Source organism: Anastrepha ludens, chromosome 2 (assembly GCF_028408465.1).
Source record: "Anastrepha ludens isolate Willacy chromosome 2, idAnaLude1.1, whole genome shotgun sequence".
Classification (NCBI taxonomy): Eukaryota; Metazoa; Arthropoda; class Insecta; order Diptera; family Tephritidae; genus Anastrepha; species Anastrepha ludens.
This window is the reverse complement of record NC_071498.1, coordinates 23,148,909-23,171,924: the sequence shown is the minus strand read 5'-3', so window position 1 is coordinate 23,171,924 and position 23,016 is coordinate 23,148,909. Positions and strand designations below refer to the sequence as shown.

The window sequence follows — 23,016 nt, the reverse complement described above, 5'->3', positions numbered from 1 at the left end:
GGTTAGCATGAGAAATAAGCTTTGTTAAACTTGCCCAAATCGCTAAATAATAATAATCAGATGGTGCCCAATTAAATGAGCCCGACCCTTGGACCATAATGAGAGACCGCGCCAGGAATAAGTGAAACTGAAAAGATCTCTGGTTGGGCATCAGCCACCGATCGGAGCAAATCCTCAAAGATTTGCACGGAAATTTGAGATACGAAATAGGGACCTAAATCTTGTCTTACCCGAAGAGAAGCACAAGAGCAGCAGTAAAACCACAGCCAGTAAAGGTGGTGTAAATTAATTCGTAGACCGGCAACTTGTAGACTTGCCCCTCTTTATGCAGGAGAAGAGGGTGGGGGAAGCCCTTATACAGGAACCATGGATCGTGCAGGGCAAACTCGCTGGGCTGGGCAAGCCTAACTACACGCTACTTATTCCTACCACTCAAGGTAAGATAAGAAGTTGCATCTTGGCACTTTAATGGCAAATTCATTAATATATAGGGTTATCTAATAAGAGGTGTTATTTTGATATTCAAAGAAAAATTCTATTTTTTAATATAAATGATCGGATGTTTATTTCATTATAAAGAGGAAGGTATACCATTAATAGTGGAAATAACATCAGGCAAATGCCCACCACGACCATGCTTACAGTACAATATCCTTTTCATGAATTTTTCCATAACCGAATTGCAAAGTGGCTGCCCTATGACCACGATAGAATCACGAATTCCATCTTTGAGGTCTTTCACGTGGACCTAAAGAAACAAGTCATAAGGTGTTAAATCACAAGATCTCGATGGCCAATTATGATCACCTCTTCGAGAGATAACACGGTCCGGAAACTTTTTCCGTTCCGATCAATGGTTTCGTTGCTTGTGTGGCACGTAGCGCCGTCTTGTTGAAAATAAACGTTGTCCAGATCAACCCATCCAATTCTGTTAACACCTGTTATTGGAAACCCCTTTATTTCTCTTCCCGCAGTATTGCAACGCGGGTCCGACGACGGCAGGGTGTGAGCAGAGCGAAGGCCCAAACCTCCTGCTTACATCAGCATGCCAGCGGAAGAGAACTGTATCTGGTGTTAGGTTGTGATCCGAATGTGCATCATGGCCGAGGAAATCTCTTTTTTAATACTTACTCTCTACTAATCTCAATATATGTAATCGTGGTAATCATCCCATATACTATAATAGGATGGCGGAGGAGGTTATTAATATAACCCTAGGCGGCCGCCGTAGCCGAATGGGTTGGTGCGTGATTACCATTCGAAATTCACAGAGAGGTCGTTGGTTAGAATCTCGGTGAAAGCAAAATTAATAAAAACATTTTTCTAATAGCGGTCGCCCCTCGGCAGACAATGGCAAACCTCCGAGTGTATTTCTGCCATGAAAAAGCTCCTCATAAAAATATCTGCCGTTCGGAGTCGGCTTGAAACTGTAGGTCCCTCCATTTGTGGAACAACATCAAGACGCACACCACAAATAGGAAGAGGAGCTCGGCCAAACACCTAACAGAAGTGTACGCGCCAATTATTTATTTATTTCTTTTAGTATCAAATCCAGGCTCATTAAGGGTTGACAACTGGTGTGTTTCACCGAAGTGCTCCTTTTCGCATCACCATACAAAAAATCGTGTTCACGGTCAACATAGAACAATCTAAACGACTTCCCCACAGGAATCATAGATACCCAAAAAGAACTCGTGTCGATTGGTATAAAGAAATGTTGAAGAAATTCAGCCACGGTGACAAATGACAAGTGACAAAATTTGGATCTATGCGTATTTGCCAGGAACAAATCAGTAATCGCCAGAAACAAAAGAGCAATTTGCAGTGTAGGTGTTCCAAGACGAGCTTAAACGAATAACTCATCTCAATGCAAATGGTCGCTTGATTTTTCCGGAAAATCTGGTCATGTCGCCACTAGATCACCAGAGAAATTTAAAACAGACACTTCTGAATGGTACACAACCATTTGTTTCCCAGAAGTTTTCGGAGAATTAAAGAAAACCAACCGCCGAAGACGAATCACGTATCGGCTCACATAAGGGAGTTTTTAAGCACTCAAAAGATCGAATTAATGGATCACCCAACGAACATCAAAATTAAAATGCGAGGCCAATTTCTGTTGGCTGTTGAAGCCTTTGAACAGCTCGTTTTGGAGGTATCCACTTCTGAGTGGCAAAGGTGCTTTGGAAATTGGTTGAAGCGAATGCAGAAGTGTATTGACTTCCAAGGAGAATATTTAGAAAAACAATGATTATTATTTTACTGTATTTTCAGTATTGGGCGCAAAATATACAAGACAATCCTAATATAAACCTTAGCACTCCAATCCGCAACATTTTACCTGAATCTGGACTTCCGAGCATAACTGAACGTGTGAACTACACGATTACTGGGCTCATGCACAAAACTTTATACTGTAATAACAAATAATTATGTTGTCAATGCTATCAATAGCTGGTACCAGCTGGTAGTAGCAGGGGAAGAGGAAGGCCTCCTCTCAGGTGGATAAGGACTTGGCTTCAGTTGGTGTATCCAACTGGTGCCGATTAGCATGAGAAATAAACGACTGGCTTGCTTTGTTAAACTCGACCAAAATCGCTTAGCGGTTATCTTGCCAATTAAGAAGAAGAAGAAGAGTAAGATTACTTCCCTGACGTTATATTAGCTTTATCAATGTGTTGTAACAACCAGTCGATGGCCTTGTACTAGTGCTGTTATTTTGTTATTTGCGTATAAATAAAATATAATTCTAATTTTAATCAACAAATTCTAAATAATTAACATTAAATCTGGACTATTTTTTAAGCAAAGAATCGTACTATTGTTGTTGTTCTTATTATTATTGTTATTATTATAATTATTGTTATTGATATCTAGTTTTATATAATTCTACTTTCATAATATAACTAACATCCTCACACCCATAATTCATATTTTTGACGAAAGACTTAATTTGTTTTAACATTCTAAGTCATCTTCTTTCAACAAAAATTTGGTTTTAATACATCGACTACATATGTTTGCAGATGGGTAGTGCAGGAAGGTCAACAAAATTCTCATGTTAATGAAATGTAAACACGTTGATAAATGTGCACAGCCTTTAATTAGCATTTACTACATATTAAGCTGAGCCAAACTATTTTCTTGCAAATCACTGCACATTGAAATATTGTAAATTACATGTAACTGCTACACTCACACATTTGACACTCAACGGATTCACCTCAAAAGACACTTCTTTATTTACCTATTCTTGTTTTTCTTTCCACTCATATTATCAACTACTTACTACATAATATGGGTATATACATGTGTGTGTACATCTTTCGGCCTAGGCTCCTTTGCTACGGAGATCATATAATTTCCTACTGTTTCATGATATTCAGTTTAGTTTGTGCTGTGACTTCAGACGAAAACCACAACTAACCGCTTTAAAGCTAAGTAGCTCGCAGTGCAGCGGCGATCGCTCTGCTATTGGAAATACCACAAATAGTCGTTGGAACAAGTAACTGAAATTTATGTAGTATTTTCTCAAGTTCCCGAGTCGTCAATTGCGTGCAATTGAATATATAAAAGTTGTGTGTTGTTTACATTAGATTAGTCAGTCAGTCAGTCAGTTAGTCAGTCGGTGCAACAGAGGCCCTAGCCAGCGAAAACATAGTCACGAACTTTACTGTATATCAAGGAAGTGAGTGGTATTTTATATTTAATTGCTTATAAATAAACTTAATACAGATGTGCTAATAAATAGAAGCAATCGTCAAGATCATAAGTGGTGTGAGCGAATTTAAATGTGATTATATGTATCAAGCTAAATAATAAAAAAAATTTGTAAATAAATAAATTTTTAGTTTGCATCGTGGACTATAAATAATGTTTAGTAGCTAATGAGACAGCCTTCGTTTCACCCTTAATATGTGCTGAAAAGCGCTTAAATATTTATTACAATTAATATTAAAATTATTATTGGGAAATTCTTACAAAATTAAAACTAATTGAAATTAAAAATTGTTAAAAAGTTTTTTTTAATTGCAGATAGAAATGGAAACTTTAATTAATAATATATTTGCAAGTACTTTGTGACATTATAAAAGTGCACTCATTCCTCATTCCAACCAAAAATTGCAAACAGTAGCTATAATTAAGATTATTTTGTTAAGAAATGGCACCGTGACTTTTTCCGTTCAACCGATTGTAACTGTTGACCAATATTATTTTAGTTTGCGTGAAAAATTTTCAATAATGATAAAAGAGTGCTCAAAAGTGAAAAAGCTGTGTCAAAAAGATTATTCGTTACCTACAAATGCGATTACATTTATTGAAGTTTGATTACTGGCCTTTGCGAACTTGCTAAGAAGTGAATGTGAATGCCCGAAAATAAAGATATGTATTTATTTGTTTAATGTTTACTCGATTGATTTAAGTGTGCATCCACATTCATACGATTGCAAGTACAGTAGCAAGCATAAAATATGCCACTTGTAAAGGAAATACCACTAAGAAAGGAAAAAACATATGAAATTATCTTAAATATACCAGCGTCAAAAGAAGTTGTACAGCACATATTGATAATTTTTAACTTTTTATTTATTTATTTTGTAATTTCAACTATTTTTTTTATAAAACTATAGTTCATACTACAATACAACAAAAAGTATATAAACTTCGTATAAAATTTGGCAAATTTTCATAAAAATGCAAAACTTTTTACTCAGAATTTACTGGGTATCAGTTCACAAGGGAATAGAGAGAAGTGAGAGAGTTGACGAGCTTGCTAAGGTAGGCACCCGCTTGCCTAGGATGAGTACGTTGAGCATATATCCTTCACTGTCAGTTTTGAAGACGGAAATAGGCGAGGAACTAACTCTGAAAGCACAGTCTATAAGGGAAGCCTCGACCTCCCACAGGATTGCCAAAATAATGTTACGAACTTGCAACATGAACACAACCAACTTTATTTTATCACTCACAAGGAAGGAATGTAAAATATCGGTTGGAGTACTGACGGGGCATTGTCTCATTCCAATTCAGGCAGCTAAAATGGGATTGGTCCAGAACTACACGTGTAGCTTATGCGAAGAAAAATTGATACGTTAGAACACCTCCTTTGCCATTGACCTGCTCTAAGCAGAACTTACAACAGTTACAGTTACAACTGCCTGGGATTAGTATACTTTTTATCTCTGAAGGATATTGCTGACAAAAGCTTAAACTTTTTATTAAATTTCGCCAAGACAGGTATCACAAACTATGTTTCTCTCGTAACACTACATACCCTTGTGGCATATGTGAGAGCTTTTCAGATCATCCAGATATACCTAACCTAACCTACTCAGAGTTTTTAGAAAAATTTTGGGTATGCGGTTTTATAGATGATTGAATTTTGGTGTAATAAAGTGCAAGTTTCAAGTGGTTCGAAAATTGCGTTGATTTTTCACAATTTTTTTGCTGGAGTTGGCGTTAAATGGAGAAAATGCACAAGACCACGTCGGAAAAATCAATGTGATTTTTGTCCTACTTGAAACTTACACTTTACTACTTCAAAATTTAATAAGCTATAAAGTTGCATGTTTGCAAATTTTTCAGAAATTCGTAGTAAAAAGTTTGAAGTTTTGATGAAAATTTCTTACAAATTTTGTATAAAGTTTGAAACTTTTCTTTATATGGTTTTTGTTATAATATGAACGGTGTTTTTATAAAAGAAAAATTGAAACTAAAGATAAAAAAACAAAATACAGATAGTGAAAACAGAAAATATAGATAGTATTACTTTATTCAGACGATTTCCACATTGAAATATGGAACAATATTCTCCTAAATTTTCATTGCACAATATTAAAAATTGAGTGAATCTCCGGAGGCGCGTGGGACATCATAGGTTAGGGTAGGTATGTTGCCCAAAGCGGCGTACATCATAATTCGCAACAGAATCATAAAAAAATGGAAATCAAAATGCATTTGTTAAAGGAAACGTTTCTTGAGGTATCCCTGAGGCGATTTTCCGCTAGCACTATTTACAATGTTAGCGAGGGTACTCAAATTAAATAGCAAAATTAATGTTTGGAGGGAATAAATACACAACTTTATGGGATATAGAATACAGATTAGCAAAAAGCGCTGGAGCTTTCGTCAGCTTACGGAAAAGATTGAACTCTACCAATTTATCTGTGAAGACAAAGGTGAACATTTTCAAATCCAATGTATTCACAGTTCTTTTACATGGTTCCGAGACATGGCTAGCTAACGACAGCCTTACAAGCAAGTTACAAGCCTTTATAAATGGAGTACTGGGACGCATTCTCAAAAGTAACTCGTCGTTATACATACTAACGCTGTAACATCGAACCCATCGCCATAATCATAAAAAAGCGAACATGAGGTTGGTTCGGGCGTGCTTTACGGAAACCTCCCGTCTATCGCTATGCACTTGACTATAATCCCCAAGGGAGCCGAAAAAGAGAAAGGCCTTAAACTTCATGGCGCCGCAACGTTTTGAAGGAATCAGAAAATGCTTGAAAATCATGTCTGGAGATACAAGATTTAGTAGAAAATCGAACTCGGTTCGGTTGCTTCATCTCGGCCTTATCCTCCCACAGGAGTTATAGGAAATGATGGTAATGAACTAACTCTCCTCTTATACGCAGCCGTAACTTCATCTTGGCGAATAAAAAAAGTCACAAAGAGCGGTATCGGGTTGGGTGTGACAACTTTAAAATGCCTTTTTTGACAAAAACTGTTGTTCAATTAATGAGGAATTGGGTAATCTATGTAGCCGTTTTTTATGACGAGCTTTTTCATTGCCTGCCGAGGGACGACCGCTATTAGAAAAAACTTTTTCTTTATTTTGGTCTTTCACCGAGATTCGAACCTAAGTTCTCTCTGAATTCCGAATGGTAGTCACGCACCAACCTATTCGGCTACGGCGGCCGCATAGCACATGGTAAATGGTAGCACATGGAAAATGCGTGCCTGCGTCCATAAACCGACTGCAATTTTCGGGTCATATCTGAGAGTTTCTTACCAGATTTGACTAAAACCTAACTAATTTTCTCGACGCCACTAAAAAAATTACTTAAAAAAAACACGCATAGTAAACAAAACAAACATGTTGTCGACTGAGTCTAAAGGAGGGACCTCTCTCTCCAGATATATGATATGTAGATAAACATATGTATATCCAAATGGACAATGCAGAGCTGGCACACCTTTTAAGTATATAATATATATTTTTTTTTTGTTTTGCACGGCCTGAAAACAATGTGTAAAAGGAAGTCATATGGAAATAGAAAACAAACAAAAAAATCTCGAAAAATATTGCACTTCTTTAACACGAATTAGTAATCATATTTGAGTGCCTGATTCATGCAAATTATCGCATATAAGATTTTGTTATTCAAAATCGACTTATCCAAATGCAAAAGGCACATTGTGGCGCAGCTTCTGTTATAAACTTATAATACCTTTAATCTACGAGTAATCAATACATGGCAAAAATTAGCACAAAATAAATGTAATATGTTCAGAATCCAGATCTATGTATGTGTGTATATACTATAGACGTATGCTAGGCGCTTATACAAACCAAACAAAACAAACATACATCCATACATATGCATGCGTGTTAACTGAATATCGCGTGCAAAGCAGTAAAAGTGCTAATTGTTGTTTTAGTTGTTATTGTGTGCTTCTTCAAAACTTCAGCAAACAAAGTCATTTAAGATTCCATCGCTCACATATTGTGCAATACAAAATGACAATAAATTTTGCTTTGCGTTACAGGTAAACGCAAATAAAAAATTAAAAAAAAAATCCTATTTTTAGTTACCATTAAAAAATAATCTATGTAGGTATATGTCGCTTTAAAATATTTTTATTTAAATACTTATTGAAGGAACAGGAATGAATTATAGATTTATCATTTGCCTGATCTGGATTATATTAGTTTTGGGGAAAAACAAATCCATTAGTGTAGTGATTGACATCTCGTGTAAAGTATCGATCAAGCAATTTAAAGTTTATGTTCGTTGTCATTTCGCACTAAAAAAATTCTTTTGGAGTTTTTTGTTTACTCCTTTCAGTTGTAGGTTACAGGGTGTTAACAAGGGAAATGAACAAAAAGAAAGAAAAGTTATTTTCCCATTCTCATTTTATGTTAATCCATGGATTTTGGATATTGCCTTGTCATCCGAAGCCCAATGAATTATTTTGGTTGTGTCTTTCAACTTTTTAATCTGCTTCTCAGAAGGTATTTGACTCACTTTGGGTTTAAATTTATCCAGTTTCACAAGACGCTCCTTAAGATGGGTTCATTCTTTTTCTAGGTGAAACACAGGACGTTATATGATTTAAATCAAAATTCGTTTAAAAAAATTATTTGCTCTGTTTGAAGCGGAAGTCTATGCCATCTTGAACATGGCATACTGGCTAATTGAGAAAAAGTGGTGGGGTAGCAGTATTGGAATTTGTAGTGGAAGTCAAGCTGCACTAAAAGCTTTTGCTAACCCACGCTGTTCTTCAAAGTTAGTCGGTGAATGTAAGACAAAACTGAACAGTGTTGCAAAGCACAACAAAGTTAGTCTTATTTGGGTGCCTGGACATTGTGGTACTACAGGGAACGAGTTAGCTGATAAACTGGCTAACTGGCTTGCAGAGCCCTAAGTATGCCACTACGTCCTGAACCCTTTCTAGGTGTCGATTCTGCATCGATTCAACTATGGATTGACGACTTCATGAGGTCTACCCATAGAGGACGTTGGTCTAGGTTGAACTCGTGCAGAGTGGCCAAGTGCTTTGGGAAAAAACCAAACAGGAAAATAACGATCTTTCTCCTAAAACAGCAGAAAGTACCTGAGAGTACTGGTGGGTGTAATCACAGGGCACAACGCCTGTGGTCAACCATGGGGGTTGTCGACAGCCCGATATGCCTAACCTGTTTTGATTATGACGACACTGCAGAGCATTTTCTCTGTAGCTGTCCGGCGTTTTCCAGAATCAGACTTAGGATATTGGGTTGCGATATACTGAGTATGGATAAAGTTCATACTCTTTCGCTTCCAGATCTCTTAAGATTGATCAATGAATGCAAGTGATTTGTGGAAGTGTGACATCAAACTAATTTTTCCGTCTTACCACCCGCATTTGACCTTTACTATCTCTCTATTCTTTCTACTCAAATCTATCCGGGTGTAGTGCAATGGTCTCCTGACTGAGTGCTTAGACTTGTCCAACCCCCCCGCAAATCTAATCTAATCTAATCTTGTATAGAAGCATCAATCAAAGGATGGGCTTGGGCTCATTCCAACAATGAAAAATTTCGATAGGCATCGGAGGAGCATCACTAGACAACTTCTCCCTCTTCCGATCTGGCCGGACCTCGTGATACACACACATTTTTTTGCCTGGTTTCGATGAAGTGCTGCAGAATTTCATCCAATCTTTTCTTTTCATTTTGTCTTTTGCGACATGAACAAATTTTAACGCCCTCTTTTTCCCACATTTTTTGGCATAAAAGTATTGCCATGCTAACTTTTTTTGCTAAAGTTTTCACTTCTATGCTTTTTAGTACTTTTTCTTTAAAATTTCTCTGAAATAAAAAGTAGATTTTCCAAGAGAATATCACGGCTTTATTAAGTAGCTCGAGGTGGCCGACACAGGACGAAAATTAAACATCTTGCGTAGCCTATAATTATTGCTTTATGGTTGTATCCTAGGCAACCAGTTACCTATAAAGGCAATTCACTTTTAAGCAACTGAGATCAGTGTCGTTTCGTAAAATTTTTTGCTACTACATCAATTTTTTTGAATTTAGATTTGAGTGAAATATAGAATACAATAATATTTTAATAACACTTACCAAAATCTCCACATTAAAATAATTTTCTCCGAATTTCGCGCCTTTGATTTCTTTCGCGAATTGCAATGAAGCGTCGCCGAGTCGGCCAGTTACGTCAAACCATTTGCCAAATTTACTTCTTTGAAAAATCATAGACAATGAGAGAATTGTGAATGGATTAGTAAAAAGTGCGAACGTATTGATATTTAAAAAAAATTGTAAAATTGTAAGCCATCTAAACGCCAAGTAACCAACAAGCTGAAAGAATTAAATCAACATAGCAATTTAAAAAAAAAAATATGTTAATATGTTTAACCCTGTTGCATCATTCGACGGAATAACCCGCGAACAAAAACTCTCTCTGGTCACCAAGAACGGAATAATCCGCAATAAATAATTCTTTTGTTAAAGATTGAGGAAAATAAATAACTTTCATTAGAACAAAAAGTAAAAGTCTTGCGTCTTGCCGACGCAAGGTATTTCGAGTACATCGCGCATTTCGAACGGTGATGCGAAAGGGTTAAAAATTGCACTACATATATGCGCAAATAAATAACGGTTCAATCACATCTGTATTGCCACTTAATACAAGTTACACAAACGCACATATTTATACAAATGGCCCATTTTTAATATTTCTAAATATTCTAATTGGTTTTTTTTTTATTATTGTTTTTATGCAGAAAAATCACTCTTGTACAATGGACCTCCTTACTACCGTGGACGGATGCGAGAACTCAGAAATAGCCCAATGGTATTCCGGTAAAAATGTACTTATAACCGGCGCCACAGGATTTATGGGAAAAGTGTTAGTGGAGAAGTTGTTGCGCAGTTGCTCAGGAGTTAAAAGGATTTATCTGCTGATCAGATCAAAGAAAGGTGTTGACCCTTTGGCACGCAAGGATCAATTTCTTAAATGCGTGGTAAGTAAAAGTTATTTTTATGACAAAGGTAATCTAAATGCTTGTTTAAGCTGCAAAATCTCAAAATAATTACTTATGGGCCTACAGTTTTAAACCGACTCCGAACGGCAAATAGTTCTTTATGAGGAGCTTTTTCGTGGTAGAAGCACTCTCGGAGGTTTGCCATTGCCTGCCGAGGGATCATAACATTAAGGTTGTCTAAAATGAACAGGATAATCATTTTTTTTTTTGGAATTCTCGAACTCCCACCCTTCAGAATTAAAGAATGTATAAAAAAGAGACCAATTTTTTTTATTTTGAAATCGGTAAATATTTATTAGCAGCCAGAGCTTAGAAGTTTCGCAATTATTTCACATGTGGGACATACATTTTTTCACAAATTTGCTATAAAATCGTTAAAAACAAGTATTTTTTGATAAATTAGCAATATTTCACTTCAGAAAACTTTAATTAATGAAATTCTTATGCATACTTTGTTAATAGGTATATTAAATATTTTTTCTATAACCAATAAATAACCCCTGCTAATGAATTGATATTACAAGAACAACAACCTAACTGCTTTGGACAAAAAGTAATACCTATACCAAGTTTCATTGAAATATGAATCGGGTGTTTTTTTAAGCTGTATGAGAGCTATCGATATCGATAGCTATGGATTGACTGCTGAGAATGGTAAACTGTGTTTTCACATTTCTGTTCACTAAGGTTTGGCAAGTCATCATGAATCGTTTAGCGCCAAAACAACGCTTCCAAATTATAGAAATTTACTTAGAAAACAAATTAAATAAATTAAAAAAATAAATTAATTAAAAATAAAATAAATAAATAAAACTATTGAAATAAATAAAGTAAAACAAATTCAAAAAATTTGTTTTCGAAATTTATAGGGAACTGGCGGCATAACCGGTCCTTATTTCTTTCGAAATGAGGAAAAAGCTGCCGTTACTGCGAATGGCGAGCACTATCAGGCCATACTGACTGAATTTTTGACATTTGGTTCTACCAAGACGGCGCAACTTGCCATATAGCGCGCTTAAAAATCGATTTATTGCAATATTCAAGCCAACATAGACGCCATACGGTCAGCTCAAGCTCTTAAAAAACACCCGATATATAAATTGTTTGTCGACTTGTTGTGCACAGCGTTATTGTGGCTAAACCACCTCCTCTCATCATTCTGAGTATTTGGGTATGCATATATAAGGTGCCGCAAAATTAGTCACCCTATCGGAAGATGTAAAATTTCTATATATGGCGTCGTACGTTAATTGTATTTGACACTTGTGAACTATAAACTTCAATATACAGACAAGGAATGCAGCGCGTGAAGGTCAAAATAAAGATTTCCATCCCTGAAAATATTGTTTTTTCTATTTAGCAAAAAAGATTTGCAAAAACAAAATTCTATGATTAATTTTGCGCCAACTTGTATGAACCTATTTTTCTCGAATCCTTTATACTTTTACATACAGCCGTTGTGTGATGAAAATTATAACACACTTGGGCATAAGTGCGCGGGTATAAAACTTACAACAACTCAATGGCTACTCATAAAAAAATGGCAAGTCTGCATGCGCTGTATGTATTTAAGTATATACAGATAGATTCAATCATGTAATAATATAATATTATATTTATGAAATGACTATGAAAAAACCTGTAAATAGAACAACTATTATTACTTGTTTAATTTGTTCGCAATTAACTGTTGGATTAATGAAAGCTAGCATTTATCTACTTGAGTGCGCAAGTGCCAGTTTAACACCAACTACACCATATTGAAAGCGGAAGTTAGTATTCATTGATAAAAAGCTTATTATAGTGTAGAGTATTAAATCATTTGTTAGATATATGTGCATGCATACCTACATACATTATATATACAGTGGCTCACATATATATTTTGCATAGTCCCTTGCGCATACAAATTTAAATTTCTTATGTTTTAAGTAGACAAATTTATATTTTTAATTGTTAGAAATTTTGTAAAGAAATTGGATATTCGTTAAGTATTGCAAGCACAAATATTGCATCGGCCGCCGTAGCCGAATGGGAAGGTATGTGACAATCATTCGGTAATGTCCGGATTCGAAACCAACTGCGGGCACAAATCACCAAAATTAAAGAAAATACTTTTTTCTAATAGCGGTCGGCCCTCCTCAAATCGAAGGAGGAGTTCGGCTACAGCAAAGAATGTAAGTCAAAGCAATAAGCCAGTCACAATGGGTTTGGCAACGAATTTAACTGGAAGCAAAATTGATTATGTGTATTTGAGTGGAAGGCGTCACAACATACGTGTCGTACGCCCTGCCGGAATGCACAAAAAGTGGCAACTTTCTACTTTTGTCAAGTGCGGCAAAAATGTCAACTGTATAGAAGAAAAATTTTGTGGCACGCAAATTTTTATCGATGGTGTTTTTTATTATATCAAATTAAATGCAGATAAAAATGGAATTGAATTGAAATTTAAACTAATTAAGTCAATTCAAATGCACCCTAGCCTTTTCGATAAAAGCTTAAACGAGTAGAGAATAGGCTAGACATAACTAAGTTGCCCTGAAATAAGAATGTACGTCACGATTCTGAAGTTATGGTGACACCCACCATCTACGACTACTAAAAATTTTATTAAAACCCTCCTTCGCTTCAATAAGCATTAATTTTATAATATATTTCAACAAAAGCCTAATGATACATAACGAAATATGATATCTGCTTTCACGACAAGGATATGTATGGTTGTTTTTTTTTTTTTGTTTATGTACGGCAATACTTTCATTGTGGCACCACGTTACGTTTGACACGTCAGCTCACTGAAATGCGTTGCCGCAATGGACGTAAAGGACCCATTGTGACAGCCCCATAAGTTCACATACAAAACGAGAGTGTTTTTGCTCTTTTTCAAATGAAAACTGTTATATTTCGCTTTTCCTTTAAACAAATAATTTGCTCGTTCAGCCTCACAAATAGCCTGCATACATATATATTTACATACATTAAGGCTAATCCAAATACAAGTTTTACAACAAAAGCAAGTATTCCCTATTTTGGTACATGATTTCTTTTATATAGCTGCCTCAGATTGCCTCACCCTAGCGTAACTTACAAAACCAATAGACATTCTCTGACTTTATATCATGAATGGCTTGGACCAAAAGATTTGTTAAGGAGTTAGGGGTAGTTAGAGGCCCGAAAAAATTATGTTTTTCAATGTCTTTTTTTGTTTGTTAGCCAATTTCTTTATTTTACAAAAATAAAAACATAGCATTAATGCATCATATGCCGACTTGACTTTAGCAAAATTTCAATTAATAATTGTAAAAGTTATCGCTGTTTGTGTCCGTTTCTCTAGAAGTTCTTTGCGGCGATCATCACAAGCCCTTAGTAATTCATCTAAAATCAATCGGACAAGAGAAACTAGTTTCGTTAATAGATAATCTTGTGCTTGATCGAAACTCTTTTTGGTTTTTTCAAAATTAACAATATGGTGGACTTTGGAAAAATTTTTCAGACTTTCGAGAAGAAACCGACAATTAATTGTTTAAAAAAATTGACATTTTTGAAAAAAAAAATCCTTCGATCAGACACGAGTTTCTTATGTTTTTCAAAAGCGGTATAAATTTTATTAAAATCTACCAAGCGGTTTTTAAGTTACAATGATCAACAGTTCAAAAAACATAGTTTTGAGAAAAACGCATTTAAAGTTTTGCGAACGCTCCGGAGCGCCCGAGCGCCCTTTGTTGATTGTTGAATAACTCGAATTCACCCCAAATTTTCACACAATATTTGTATGATATTATACTTTAAGAAAATGCAAAAAAATCAAATTTTTTGAAAATTCTGACTACCCCTGACCCCTTAATTGAGGTCCGGGAATTAATCAATAAAATACAAGCAAATTAAGTTACGAACATTCAGTTATCGACCTTTATAATTATTATTATTTCCAATGGTTCCAAGGAGGAACAAAGAGCCCCAAGGACCTTTACAATAGTCTTCCACTAACTCTACACAACGATTCCAACATTCTCTCATGTTTGGAACCATCCTTGGTAAACATGTCGCCATGAGCGAATGATATCGGAGCTATAAGGAGAGTCCCTCTGCGAAAAACTCGCATAATACACAAACCAAGCGTGCAATCTATTTCGACTGGACTAACACAGAAATACTCGCATGTTAAAAAAATACAGTTGCCAGTTTGTGAGTCAAATATAATTTCGCGATGGTGCAGCAACTCGTATTTTCGTTTTAAGAGCCTCACTCAAGATTGTCTGAATAATATCGATCAAATCATAGCCCTGCATAGTAGGCATAGTAGGAGAGGTAGGCGCTTCATTTTGGCCAAAACTTCTTTTCAACTGCAGCTACTGTAGTATTCGGGCAACATAGTGCTTGCTTTGGAGTAAGTTTGCAATATTTCTCCACGTGGATCACGATTTCGGTGGAGATGTGATTATTAAATAAACATTTGCATCACCCTGTATTCACATCTTTACATTTTTGGTGACTTAAATTTTCTAAAGCTTCTACAAACAATTAGTGGCCAGCAATCAACTTGTAAATCAGCAAATAAGCGACAAACTTAAAATGAATAAGCACTTATGTACATACCTACATATGTATGTAACCAATTGTACAATATTAACCAATGATTACTTTAATTAAGCCATGGCCCTCAGAATGCAATAGACAATACCGAAATAATTTGTTTGCTACTTATAATATCGCATATGAACACATTTTGCCAACTGTAAATATTTCAAAACTGAAGTGATGTGGTTAATTTTTTCAATGCCCAACATTGTTTCTACTTGCATGAGCATTTGTACATATGTATGTGTGTACTGTACGTGCGTATGTACATATTTTTGTTTGTATGTAACCACATCGATGCCTTAAATTAATTGCGGTGACAGAATAGTGCCATGACAGAATTATGCCGTGCTAAAGCTAATTGTTTATATTTAAAAACAACTCTAATAAAGAATTCAAAAGACTTAAGAGAGCAACTCTTGAAAGCGAACAACCAACCAAGAACAACATCATTATTATCATTCATGTTAGCGCGAGTAATGGAGCATGACTGGCATACTTAGTTTTAAAAATTTCTCCATACTGTTGATAGAGGTTCCTAAATGATCGCTGGGGAAGTATGAGACGAGAAAAATATGATGATATGGGTTCAATAAAGCTCAGATATATTTGAGAAACATTTTTTGTTAGCATGCTAACTATATGGTATCCAAATAAGAACAGCATTTTCTAAATGAGACCTTACAAATGATGTTTAAGTATGAGTACGAGGTCTTTAATGTCACTAACACACTGAAGGACGCAAGTCGAGTTACTGTACTTAGTACGCACAATGTTCAATATTTTCGAGTAAGACATTTGAAAGCACGTGGACAAGTTCAGCGAAAGACGTGATTTCTGGCAGCACAAGTAAAGTCTATCAATATTGGCTTGAAGATTAATGACAACCTATTGAGTCTTTACCACTAGGAAGTTTTTATGGTTATAAGCATAAAGCAATAATTTAGCAAATGAGAAAAAAATGTTTAATATCATCAATAAATAAGGCAAATAAGAGAGGTCTCAAGATTCTTCCTTGCGGAAAACCAGAGGTGGCAGGGAGGGGGTAGATGAAATACCATAAATTGTTACAACAGAATGTATATTGCCCAAATAAGATCAATTTATCCACTGCAGAAAAACAGAATCAAAGCCAAAATAAGCTACTTTTTAGGACTCTATGAGAAACCTTGTGGAAGGAAAAGTACAGTCGACCTGAAAATCAGCCGAAAAAGAATCAATGCAGTATTCACTAAAAACAGCCAGATTGTATGCTAAAAATTTAACCGCAAAGCTGAGTTTTGCATTGACTGCGCGTTCAACAACTGTGGAAATAGTCGATAGCTTTACATAGGCCCATAATTTCTAACGACATTTTTATTGCTACTCTTAAAGAAGGGCGTTATGCAAGGGAGCTTCAATGGTACAGATTTCATTTTGTTGAGTATTACTTTCAGGGGACAAATTTTTATCAAAACTGCTTAAAGTCCAGAAAAGGAAGATTTCAGTTTAAATAACGCATTACTAATATCCTCAGGAAAAAGACATAGAGTTCCGAAGTTCAAGGCGTAATCTGGGTCAGAGGAAAAGTCACACGGCTGATCAAGTTCTTCGTCAACAAAAATAGATTTAAAAAACTCAGCAAATAAATTTAACGTTTCGCGCTTGACTGTTATATAAAGAGATGCCGGTGGGAACACTGGCACTACAACTTCCATATTTTATGTAATTCCAGAAGGGTTTGCGATATGATTTAATGCTCAATTAGATGTTATGAATATTGGTATTGTATTATAGAGAGATTTATTTAAATCGTTGGAATCCTTTATAATTCTTACCTTACTTGTTAAAGATATAGGTATGTACGCCCATATTTGTGTCCAAAAACAAATAAAATGGGTCAACTACTGGTACTTTCGTGCAAAGCCAATAGAATATTTATAATAATAAATACTTATATGTTTGTATACGTGTGTGCGTACTTACTAACTAACTACTCTTACATAATATTATTGCAGATTTTTAACAAAGTGTTGAAGGAAAATCCTGATATCGTGAATAAGATCCAAGTTGTCAAAGGTGATGTGATGGATTATGGCCTGGGCTTGAGCGCAAATGACACCAACGAATTGGTATCGAATGTTGAAGTGATATTTCATTGTGCTGCTAATGTAAGATTTGACCAGCCACTTCGACCAATGGTGCGGATGAATGTTGCCGGTACATTGAAGGTACTCCAGTTAGCAGAAACAATGGCAAACCTCAAAGTTATCATACACGTATCTACATCATATTGTCAGTGTAATGAAAGCGTTCTGGAGGAACGTGCCTATCCAGCGCCACAAAATCCTTACGATGTAATAAAAATGGTGGAAGAAATGAATGATGAAGATTTGAAGGAAATAACCCCAAGGTATGAATACAAACCACAATCAGACACAAAAAAACATTAATTCCCTATTCGTTCCATATCATTTTTGAGATCTATTTCTCGTTAAAAAAGTGTCAGAAATTCAGTGTAATATGCGTATAATTATATTGATTCGTACGTAATCGTAGTATTTACACGTAGTTGTACCGCACGATTGAAGATAGCAAAAAAGTGGTGTGGAAGTATGAATTTGAATAAAGATTGTTTTAATTGGCAATACTGCGTCAAATTTTTGCAGCCTGTGAAGTAAACATTTTGCTGTTGCGTAAAACCAAAACCAAAATGTAGGATTCGTTCTTGCAGTAGCACTATGATATTGCGCTTAAGAGCAAGCCCTAAACTATAACTCGATACCTGTCCTTTCAGGCGTTTCCGCATACTCCGCGTATGCCTCAAAAGATATGTATATAACTGCAACTTTAGAATATATGAATACACCTCCACAAGCCAAGTTGGAAACACCCAAAACACCTGAATGTAACCGAATTTTCTACTTTTTACAGGCGTTTCAGGCGTTAGTGGCAAACAGCTGTTTTCTGATGCGCGTGAATGCGGCATCGATGTACTAGGTTGTTCAATAAGTTTTGATTTCTATAAGAGAGGACGTTGCTAACAACCTAAATTGTTTTTGTTATGTCCATACTCTCTTCATATGAACGTATGTGAATCTGTCAATACAACATTTGTTTACAAGCCATTTAGTACCGACGTCTCACAGTATTTCCTACAATGGAAGAAATCAAGTATCGTGCGGTGATTGAATTTTTATTTTGGAAGGTTTAAAAGCAACGGAAATTTATGAACGAAAGTTAAAAGTGTATAAGGACTTTTCGCCATCAATTAGTACAGCAGAAAGGTGGGTTGCTGAATTTAAACGTGACGGTCCACGTCAAGGACGTCCAAAAACCGCAACAACACCAGAAATCGTAGAGAAAAAAAGGATATAGTATTGGAGAATCGTCGAGTGTCTGAAAGAGATTTAGTAGAACGCCGATTGACATTGGATAGTGTAAGCAATATTTTGACTGAAGTATTGTGTTTCAGAAAGCCGTGTGGGTGCCGCATTCGCTGACAATGGAACAAAAACAATGGAACAAAACACAACATGCGAAAGAAATTTTGTTTGTGGAAACAATCAACTCTGAATTCTGAAAAAACTCGTAAAAAAAGACTAAGCTTTCAAAAGAAAAAAAATATTTTTAATTAAGCCACCAGATTTGGCGTCTGGCGACTTCCATTTATTTCCAGACCTAAAAAAAATGCATGCTTGGAAAGCGTTTTTCACAATGATGAGGGGTGGTAAAAGCTGTGGAAGCGAATTCGCAGCCCTTAGTATTCCTCTGATCGGACGAGTCAAGAGTATTGAAGAGCTTTTTTGGAAGAAAATTAGTATCAGAACTTCGCGGAATAAAATTAGTCGCTTAGGATTCCAATAAAGTTAATGTTGTAATCAAAATCATTTTTTGATCTGGCGAAGCGCACTCTCATCGTTGAGAAGTGAATATATCCTCAAAGAGTGAAAGTGGTTTGCGAATTTCGGACAATTGCATCACGGACTCATTTTTCTTTGAAAATGCTGCTGGTAACGGCATTTCGGTCAACGGTAAGCGCCACAGAGTCATAATAAACGATTTTTTCTGGACGGAAATCACTGATCACGATTTGTTATTTTTGACAATTTTCAACATTTTTTACTAAGCTAGGAATACATTTTAAGAACATCACATCCCTCACTTCATAACTAGCCCTAAATATAGTATCTATTATTGAGATGTTAACTCTAAGTATATAATTGGATGATAATTAGATTTTTATTTTTATTGAATGTTAGACTGCTTAATGGACTTCCGAACACCTACGCCTACAGCAAAGCACTTACTGAGGACCTGATATGTCGATATGGAAAAAACTTACCTATAATTATTACTCGACCGTCAATTGGTAAGAATTTCTCCGCTTTGCCTTAGATCTCTAAAAAATGTTTCAATATATAAGTATTAGGGCGGGTCGATTTAAAAATCGCTCATTGCTTTGTGAAAATCGTATTCTAGGGATCAAAATAAGAAACTTTGCCGAAGGAACCATACCTCTAAAACGAATTCTGATGTCGCCCAATTTTGGTCGAACGAAAAATCCCACTTTGACCCATTTAGAGTGCTCCAATCGAGCCCAAATGTATGACCGACCCCCACTAACTTTGGACGGCTGATCCACCCATGCCAGTGGCACACCCCCTGGAACTCCCCTGGGGCGTTCCCCATACAATCATTTCAAAACCACCATTTTTGGCCTTTACATGAGAAAAGAAACTAAAAAGTTCGACCCAAATTGGGGGACATCAGAATTCGTTTTAGAGGTATGGTTCCTTCGGCAAAGTTTCTTATTTTGATCCCTAGAATATGATTTTCACAGAGCAATGGGCGATTTTTTTGCCTTCCCACAAAAGACACTAAAAGTTCAACCCAAATTGGGGGACATCAGAATTCGTTTTAGAGGTATGGTTCCTTCGGTAAAGTTTCTTCTTTTGATCCCTAGAATATGATATTAACAGAGCAATGGGCGATTTTTTTGCCTCCCCACAAATCGACCCGGCCTAATAAGTATACTACAGTGAACAAATTGAAATATATACCATAGTACTCTCCACTACGTTGCCTGGGTGTTATACGAGTACAAAGTCTGCCGCAAAAGTTCCTGGACAGGCGTAAAATTAAGGAAACTAAAAACTAAGAAAAAACTAAAAACGGTTTTGGCAAAGTTGATTTTTTGTAGGTAACCGAAGAATAAGACAATTCTTAGTTTTCCCGGCTAGAAGGATTCCCGATTTGAATCCTTTTGGAATATTCAAATTGCACATTACTGCCCTTTATGAAGACGTTTGTTCTCTAACTGATATTTAAAATAGGCGAAATAGGTTAATAACCATGCCCATCTTTCATAGAACTGTAATTTATAGCCAGCCAAAATAAAATTTCCTTACTAGTTTAGAAATTTCTTCGGTTTCTAGGCCTCATAGACAATTTTTTGTTGTCATTTTCCGTTGCTTTAAATTACTATGTCCAAAAGTTGTTCTGTTATACCAGATAGCGCAAAATCAATCCCCCTAAAGAAAGATTTATAATTTTTGCGTGTGTGCGAATTGCGTGTTGTGTCATTCACATTTAACACGTGTGAACTAGACAGCTGCAGTATATAAACAGACAAGCAATGGAACGCGTAAAGGTCAAAATAAAGATTTCCATCACTCAAAATCATTTAGCAAAAAATTATTTTATTATTTAGCAAAAAAAGTTATTCAAAAACAAAATTGGATTATTAATTTTGCGCCACCTTGTATAGTATACAAGCCATAGGCTCGACATTGTTTTGAAATATAGGACAAGGTCACTTACGGATTAAGGCCAAACTTTTATTAAATTTCTTGAGATATTTCATAAAAAGTTTTTATAGAGCAAAAATAATACTGACAGCAATTCGTAAAAGTCAATATTGAAATATTTAATACGTGCAAAAATTATAGGTGCGTACAAGAATGAATTGCATGGAGAATTTGAATGCAGATTTGAATTGAAAATGTTATCCAGTAACATAACAGTTTCATATTAAAAATATCGTTTCACCTAAGCTTCTTAAACATATTATATATATAATGTATACATGAATGTATATATATACATATGTATACATTAAAATAATTAAAACGAGCTAATAAGGAGGAATTTATACTTAATATCCACTTCAGTCACCGCAGCAATCAAGGAACCTCTGCCCGGTTGGATAGAGGGCGTTAACGGTCCCACCGGTTTAATGATTGGAGCAGCACGCGGTATTATTCGCTCAATGCATTGCAATCCTGAATACTCATCGACAGTCATACCAGTGGATAAAGCTATTAATGGCATGATCGTAGCGGGTTACAAACGTAGCAAATCAAAGGAAAAAGGCTCTATAGAATTTTGTAATCTTTGCATTTCGAAGAAGGCCTTATTTTCTTGGGGTGAAAGCATCGAGACTGGAAAAAGATTTTTCTACGAATTCCCGCTCAGTTATGCATTATGGTTTCCAGATGGATCGATCAAAAAGAGCTATTATCATCATCTATTCTGCGTGATTTTATTTCATTATCTTCCGGCATACATCATCGATTTTTTATTATTAATTGTTGGACGAAAACCTTTGTAAGTTATTCATAGCATATTTTTATTGACTAAAATTTAAAATTATGGCACTTTGCCGTCTTTCTTTTTTAGTATGGTGCATATACAAAATAAGATATCAACGGGACTTAAACTATTGCAGTACTACACCACTAAGGACTGGGATTTTCGCAACGAGAATTTCCAACGCTTAAGTGATAACCTAAACCAAACAGATCAGGAGTTGTTTGACACATCCGTAGGTCAAGTGAATTGGGAGCAATACATACGAGGCTACATAATCGGTATGAGAACGTACATACTTGGCGAAAATGAAGAGACAATTCCGAAAGCGAAGAGGGTGTTGCGCAGATTATATATTTTAGATCGCATAACAACATACACGTTTTATATATTAGTTTTTTGGTTCTTGTGGGCTCATTTAGAAGGCTTTTTGGAGCAGAGCGATGCAATAATACGATCTTCTCTGCAGATAATTTACAAAGACTGCAACAAAACTGTGCATTTGTAGTTTAAATGTTTGAAAGTGACCTGTCTAATTTTTTGTTATTTACTAAATACTACATTACTTTGTATATACATAAATATGTCGGTATGTGTCTACATACATATACTCTTTAAATTCAAGAAATACATATCTATACATAAACCTATCCCAGGCATACATGCACAGGTACTATATGTAAAACTGTAAAACTGAATATAACTCAAAGATTAAATAAACATATTGCCATTTGAAGTACCAAGATTCTTGCCAAGAAGATCTAATTGTTTGTATTCTTAGTATATAAAATACATACATAGAGGGTGGTCCAAAAACAAGCTCATTTAAACTGAAATAAAACATAATTAAAAAAAGCAATATATTTATGTTTGAATCATATGGTTTTACTAAAAAGAGCACACATTAGATCTGTTCATGAAGCAAATTATTTGTAACAATTAACAATTACAAATTATCATGTTTTGGTGTTTATGTATCCAAAAAAAATTGCAAAGTAGGGGAAAGTGCGAGAGCAAGGTGACGTTTCATTTTGAGGGGAAGTGATAAGTTTTGACTGGATAAATTTTTATTTGTAAGAATTTGCAAGTGAG

At 35.4% G+C, this 23,016-nt stretch overlaps 1 protein-coding gene across 1 annotated transcript; it reads left to right on the top strand.

Moving 5' to 3' along the window:
• The first annotated feature begins 3,391 nt into the window (after window positions 1–3,391).
• Window positions 3,392–22,684, top strand: LOC128865257 (putative fatty acyl-CoA reductase CG5065). Its single transcript, XM_054105408.1, has 6 exons — window positions 3,392–3,688; window positions 10,516–10,755; window positions 17,352–17,746; window positions 19,596–19,705; window positions 21,507–21,942; window positions 22,015–22,684. The coding sequence occupies exons 2-6, from the start codon at window positions 10,534–10,536 to the stop codon at window positions 22,430–22,432; spliced, it is 1,581 nt and encodes a 526-aa protein (XP_053961383.1). The 5' UTR covers window positions 3,392–3,688; window positions 10,516–10,533; the 3' UTR covers window positions 22,433–22,684.
• The last annotated feature ends 332 nt before the right edge of the window (window positions 22,685–23,016 follow it).

What these genes read in the sequence shown, in the direction of transcription:
- LOC128865257 (XM_054105408.1), top strand. Translation starts at nt 10,534, where the DNA reads ATGGACCTCCTTACTACCGTGGACGGATGCGAGAACTCAGAAATAGCC. An exon ending in ATCAATTTCTTAAATGCGTG is followed by an intron (nt 10,756 to 17,351) that starts GTAAGTAAAAGT and finishes ATATTATTGCAG; the next exon opens with ATTTTTAACAAAGTGTTGAA. An exon ending in TATTACTCGACCGTCAATTG is followed by an intron (nt 19,706 to 21,506) that starts GTAAGAATTTCT and finishes TATCCACTTCAG; the next exon opens with TCACCGCAGCAATCAAGGAA.